The 7,347-nt window shown below is 32.9% G+C and overlaps 1 protein-coding gene across 2 annotated transcripts; it reads left to right on the forward strand.

The window, feature by feature from the left end:
- Positions 1-888: 888 nt before the first annotated feature.
- LOC123894347 ((+)-neomenthol dehydrogenase-like) lies at positions 889-7,015 on the forward strand. 2 transcript variants are annotated; one of them, XM_045944319.1, is made up of 6 exons: positions 889-1,103; positions 1,459-1,565; positions 1,668-1,705; positions 5,955-6,029; positions 6,184-6,363; positions 6,462-7,015. In XM_045944319.1, exons 1-6 carry the CDS (start codon positions 1,081-1,083, stop codon positions 6,837-6,839), a joined length of 801 nt encoding a protein of 266 aa, XP_045800275.1. In that variant the 5' UTR covers positions 889-1,080; the 3' UTR covers positions 6,840-7,015. The 2 variants fall into 2 exon arrangements, with proteins under 2 accessions (XP_045800275.1, XP_045800274.1); XM_045944318.1 differs by having other exon boundaries at positions 894-1,103; positions 1,459-1,705.
- Positions 7,016-7,347: the final 332 nt, after the last annotated feature.

Consider the following 7,347-nt stretch of genomic DNA (forward strand, 5'->3'; position numbering starts at 1 on the left):
AGCCTATTTTTGAGTTGTTAAGTCTTTCGTTTCGACACAATTCATTTATTCAGCGGACTTAGCAAAATCTTGAAATTACAAAATCATCAGAATTCGACCGTGTTTGTGGGTTTATAATATTTTCAGGATTACAAGGCTTGGTCCATTTACCAAACGACAATATAAGATCGTCGAAGACACGTATGCATCTAAGACACGTAGCAAGACATGCGTCAAACAAGCTATTCGTCACTGTTATTTCTAGTGTATTATAAATAGGAGTTATGTATACGAATTCACTATCACAAAATCATTCACAAAATACCTTAAGAAATTTGAAGTATCCATGTTAACGTGAGAAAAGAGTCTCATAAGGCCAATGTTCGATTATGTGTACTATTTCCTTTATGTCATTTTAACCGGATGTAGTTTCCCTTTTCAAATTGTTTATGTTTACGTTTACTTGCCTTTATCTTCAACACTCTGCACTTTTACTTTAGTATGATAATATGACCACTCGTAATATGATATTTGGACCACTCTTAAATAATTGATGACACAATAATATTATGGCCACTCTTGAACCAGGGGGACAACGATACTAAGACCTCTCTAAAATAACAAAGGGACAAATTTCTCCGAAGGGACAAAAAGAAAGCTGGGGAAATGTCTCAAAAATGCATCGAGTAGAAAGACGAGAATAGAGAAAAAAAAATTGAAAATGCATTGGGAGTTTGCTGTGTTTTTCTCAAAGGGCTTACACTCTATATAATGTTGGAAATGCATTGAGAGTTTTGCATAAACTAATGTGTGTGATTTGAGAAAAACATATTTCATTTTTGTGCATATTAAATAAAGTAACATTCTCTGTCAAAAAAAATAATAAAGTAACATTCACTGGACCAAAAAATAAAATAAAATAAAGTAACATTCAACCATTAAATTACGGTTTGCTTAAAATTAAAACAACATAAATATAAGTGTGAACCAAAACGGTTTCACTTAAATTAAAACAACATAAATATAAATGAACAAAAGGAAGACGGCAGATTAGTCAAAGAAGAAACTTTGTGTAGTTGAAGAATTTCCAAGACAGAAAATATGCCAAGTACAACTACAGAAAGGTAAGTGTAATACTAACAAACTTTCTTTCTTTCCTCTTTTGTACTTGTATCCGTTGAGTTGACCACACCCTAGGCTATGTAATGCGAGACCATAAGAGGATCGAACCTAAAATCTCATACATACTATGGAGCTGATGATCGAACCTAGGACCTCATGCATATTACCTAAATCCCTCACATACGGAGCAAATTAAATACAATTTATATTCATTTTTTTGAGAATAAGTAAAAACAATTCTTAGAATGGATGGAGTACATCTCCAATGTCTCTTGGTAATCTTATATATTTAATATATTCAAACATGTTTTTGAATCTTTTAGATTTTCCTAATCCTCTTTGTGTCTCTCTTCCTAGGTATGCAGTGGTGACTGGAGCAAACAAAGGAATTGGGTTTGAGATTGTAAGGCAATTAGCTTCAGCTGGGATCAAAGTGGTGCTTACATCAAGAGATGAAAAAAGAGGTCTTCAAGCATTAGAAACATTTAAAGCCTCTCCTCTATCTGACTTTGTTGTCTTTCATCAACTAGATGTTGCTGATGTTTCAAGTGTAGCTACTCTTGCAGATTTTGTCAAATCCCAATTTGGCAAACTTGATATTCTGGTAACCTTAAAATTTAATTCATTTATAATGTTAAATACAATTTAACTTAAAATTAAATACAATTTAACTTAAAATTAAATACAATTTAATTCATTTTAAAAAAACTAACTATCTTACTGTTATAATAAGTGAGGATTGAAAATGGATATATTTTTTATGGAGACTAAATTTAAAATGGCAAAATGTTATGAAATGTATAGACATATTTAAGTCTTTAATAAATACATCTACCTGTCGTGAGTTTAACTAAGTTGGTAGGGACATAGCACTATATGTGCAGGAGCCCGGGTTCGAACCCGGAACACCCCACTTATTCACTTTCAAGGTGAATTTTCTAGCCACTAGGCTACTTCACAAAAAAAAAACAACATCTACCTGTCCAGTAATCTGTTTAGTACTTCCTCGGTTCCTCTTTAAGTGTCATTTTAGAAGATTTTTTTTGTTCTTATTTAACTGTCACTTTGATAATTTAAAGTTACAATTTGTCAATTATACATATTCGATCTCAATAACTCATATTTCACATGTTCCATAAAATTAATTTCTTCTTTCGCAATAACTACATTCTTTTTTTCAAAACGAGGGTAAGATAAAAATAACTCCAAGAATCCACGTTGGAGAGCTGCTTTATGCAAAAACTACACTTAAAAAGAACAGACGGAGGAGTAGTAATTAAATGAAGATTTTTTTTTGTGAGATAAAAGTCTACATATTAGTTATATAAAAAAACAGGCTACACGTTTAGGCTGATGTAAGGATGGCAATTTGACTCATATCCAGTGGGTACCCGCAAAAAATACCCATAATGGGTAGGGTAAAATCTCGCATTTTGGGTATGGGGACGGGTATGGGTAATTACCCGCAAAAATAAACGGGTATGGGTGCGGGTACGGGTACCTTAGTTCCCACCCCGCCCCATACCCACACAATATATATATATATATATATATATATATATATATATATATATATATATATATATATATATATATATATATATATATATATATATATATATATATATATATATATAATAACACATGTTTATCAATTTTAAAAAAATACAACACCATTAAACTATTACATATTTTTAATAAAATGTTTATTTATAACATGATACAAACACAATGTGAATATTTCAACAAAGAAAAAAACTTTAACATGATGTTAATCAAATTTTTGTTTATAAATTTTATAAGTCAACATTAAATTCTTTAAATAAAAATTAATTATATTAAAACGATATAATATTTTATAATGGAACGATTTATATTTAGTAAAAATGCGGGTAACGGGTATGGGTACTTAGATACCCATAGGGTATGGGGACGAGTACAAAGATTGTTACCCACGTGGGTGTGGGGATGAGTATGGGTATTTTTTTAAACTGCGGGTATTAGGGATGGCAAAAAAACCCAAACCCGAGAGACCCACCCGAACCCAAACCCAAGTCAACGGGCGAAATCCGATTTGACTGGGTTTGGGTTTGGGTTCGGGTGACACCCGATAATATGGGTGTGGGTTTGGTATCAGTCAAACCCACACCCGAAACCCATACACCCACCCGAAATATTTTATAATTACCTAATTACCCCCATAGTCTCCCTCAATTTTCTTGGAAGACCTTAAATTTTAGTTGTAATTTAATTTCTTGAAAGTCTATGTTGTAATTTCTTGAAAGTCTATGTTTGAATTTCCTTAGAATACCTTAATTTTAGTTGTAATTTAATTCAAAGTCTATGTTGTAATTTAATTTCTTAAATTTGTAAATTATTTTTAAATGTGCTGCGGGTTTGGGTTTGAGTGGAAAAAACCCGAACCCAATGGGTGTGGGTGTGGGTGTGGGTGTTGTTTTGCCACCCGAATAGCCTTTGGGTTTGGGTTTGGGTGATGATTTCGGGTGTGGGTTTGGTAAGTGTCAAACCCGCACCCATGGGCGCCCGTTGCCATCCCTAGCGGGTATGGGGATGAGTACTATATTACCCTACCCATTGCCATCCCTAGGCTGATGAAAGTGAAGGGTGTGGTTATGGTGCATAAGCCCAAACTTATGCACCATGCATAAACTTGCTTCCTACACCCACCATATTTGCTTCCTACACCAAAAGTCAACCAAAGGTCAGCCCAAACCCTAAATTAGGCAATCCATTACTCGCGCGTCCCCCATATACTACCCCATTACTTCCGCCCCCCCTTTTGCTTAGCGCACCCCCCAATTTTTTTGTTTTCCTTTTTCTCCTAGATTTCTTGTGAGCCCCCCAATTTTTTTTTCCTCCCCTAGATTTCTAGCGCGCCCCCAATTTTTTTCCCTCCTCCAAACTTCTAGCGCACCCCCCCAAATTTCTAGCGCGCCCCCTGTTTCCAATTAAATAATAACTTTTGTTCCTTTGAAGTATATATTATAAAAATCCATTTTTAATTAATTTTCGTCATACACCCCCTCGAAGCCCAACATAATAACGAATGATTCATGTATATATAAAGCATACTTGTCAAACATACAATTTACTTTTAAGTTTTATCAATCATAATCACAATATAAATAAAATTTCATACACTAATTACACACACACATATATATATATATATATATATATATATATATATATATATATATATATATATATATATATATATATATCGATTTTTCTTTACAATAAAGAAATGATCGAATCAAATATCTCATGCATACTATCCAAATTTTTTCAACTAAACTAACCCTAATTGCTTTATATGATTTTTTGCTTTATGTAGCATGGTTTTGTAAAATGGTTATGTGATGTTTTACTTAATAACAATGGTTTCAATGTATAACATCTTGGCACTAATGCCCATATGAAACCATTTAACTAAAATAATGGTTTCAGTGTATAACGCTATGAAACTATTTAACTAGACTAATGGTTTCAGTGTATAACATCTGGAAACCAAATAACAAGACTAATGGTTTCAGTGTATAACGTTATGAAACTATTTAACTAGAATAATGGTTTCAGTGTATAACAGTATGAAACCATTTAACTAGACAAATGGTTTCAGTGTATAACATCTTGAAACCAATTAAAAGGACTAATGGTTTCAATGTACTAATGCTCATATAAAACCATTTAACTATAATAATGGTTTCAGTGTATAACAGTATCAAACCATTTAACTAGACAAATGGTTTCAGTGTATAACATCTTGAAACCAAATTAACAAAACTAATGGTTTCAGTGTATAACATCTTGACACTAATGCTCATATAAAACCATTTAACTATAATAATGGTTTCGGTGTATAACGCCATGAAACCATTTAACTAGACTAATGGTTTCAGTGTATAACGGTATGAAACCATTTTTGCAGTGGAATGGTTTCAAAGAGCTGTTCTCCAAAAACATATTTAACGCTTAATAAAAATTGTGAAATAAATTTAAATTTTTAAGACGATATAAAACCGAAGAGAGTGAGATATCCCCAACCGTTCCAAATAATTCAAAATACCCTAAATAAAATTTTGGGAAAATTGTATTAATATCTTATATTTATAAAAGCATATTTACCTCATTTAATTAACTAAAAATAGTTCCATGTCTCCGAAAAATACCAAACTGGTCCCAAAATTCTCAGAAAATTATTTACTATTTTTATGTAAAAATAAAAAAAAAATTTGGAGTCTCCTTGGCACCGTACGCGCCCACACGCGCCGCCAGTGAGAGTGGGCGTGGACCCCGTCACTGTTCATCATCTTCCTCACCCATTTTCTGCAGAAACGGGTCACGACGACCCGGTTCATCGACCCGGTTCGTTCTCCCTCAATAATCAACGAAACTCGACATTCTTTATACCGTTTTGATCGTCGTTCGATTTTATGAATGTTTCCGGTATTAATTTTCGAAATCGGTGATCGAATCGCATGTAAAATGTGGCCGAAATTGAGCAAGCAAAAATATAAAGTTCTTTAATTATGATTATTACATGCGTAAAATCATCTGATGGCTGTGAATGACTTATGCACCATACATAAGAAAAGGCTTATGCATATTACCTATTCCCGAAAGTGAAAAGCTAATTGACTTGATATTGTATTATAGCATAATCACTAATCAGTCTACATATTTAGGCTTAATCAGTCCTAGTTTCCATTTAATCAGCTTGATAGATTTTTTCCATTTAATCAGCTTGGTAGATTTTTCTAAGTCAATATAAGTGTTGATAAATATTATTTGTTTGTATATATTTCACGAACAAAGATTGCATTGTCTAGGTTAACAATGCTGGAATTTCCGGAATTGAAATCAACGACAACAATTTATTCAGTTCAACGATTATTACGAACGGGGTTAGTATCAACTGATGTTTTGTATCTAGTCAATAATAAATGCAGAAAAAGATTGAAAGCTTCTCTATGTTAATTGAATAGTACGTTTTGAATTGTTTGGTTTGAAGAACTTTTATAATTGTTTTGAGTATTGAGTTGTTCTTATACCTTGCAGCAAGCACTATCCGATGATGAGTTGAGACGTGCAATGACACAAACATACGAGTTAGCTAAAGAATGCATACAAATAAATTATGAAGGAGCTAAAACAACATTTGAATACCTTCTTCCCCTTCTCCAATTATCTGATTCACCAAGAGTTGTCAATGTATCATCATTTTTGGGCAAGATAGAGGTAATTAAGCTTATTTGTACATCAGTAAATTCTAAAGAATGACTAAGCTTATAATTACAATGTTTTAAGCCAATTTGATTTTATTGATGTGAAATCAGAATGTATCAAATGAATGGGCCAAAGGAGTCTTTAGTGATGTTGATAATCTTACAGAAGAGAGAATTGATGAAGTGTTAAAGGAGTTCATCAAAGATTATGAAGAAGGGTCCTTAGAAAGAAAAGATTGGCCTAGGTTTTTGGCTGCCTATATTGTTGCTAAAGCTTCAATGAATGCGTATACAAGAATTATTGCGAAGAAATATCCTAGTTTCTGCATCAATTGTGTTTGTCCTGGTTATGTCAAAACAGATATAACGGCTAATACTGGTTTCTTCACCGTTGAAGAAGGTGCTTCTAATCCGGTTAGATTAGCACTACTTCCCAACGGTAGTCCGTCTGGCCTCTTCTATTTCCGAAATGAAGTATCTTCATTTTGAATGATATTATATGGAGATTACTAATAAGTGTCCTGTTTGTTTAAGTATCAAAAGAGACAACTTTTGACTTGTAATCTTTAGGACACTTGTTAATGTGACCCGTTATTGTTTCTTCATTGTAATCTTTAGAACGATATTTGGACTTCACAAAATGCATTTGTCGGAAAGTTACTTTACTGCGTGATCCTTTTCGGATTGTTATAATGTTGCAAGTTTCTTTCATTTAAAGTACTTATACATAAAACTACCAATAAAAATGTTATATATAAAGTGATGTTAAAGGGGGGGTCATTATTATCAATTCTTATGCCTTATAGTGTCTATGATGGACTTTTGTTAATGTTTTCATCAGGGCTTAGCAATGGGCTTAGGCCAGGGTCTAAGATTTGGGTTTAGCAATGGGCTTAGCAATGGAGTACTACGGCCTAGGGTCTAAGATTTTAGAGATATACTTTTTTCAACCAATAGTTTCTCGTGCGTCTTATGTTTTTCCCATTTTATCCTTTCG

The sequence above is a fragment of the Trifolium pratense genome, linkage group LG7 (genome assembly GCF_020283565.1).
Source record: "Trifolium pratense cultivar HEN17-A07 linkage group LG7, ARS_RC_1.1, whole genome shotgun sequence".
In the NCBI taxonomy this organism is placed as follows: domain Eukaryota; kingdom Viridiplantae; phylum Streptophyta; class Magnoliopsida; order Fabales; family Fabaceae; genus Trifolium; species Trifolium pratense.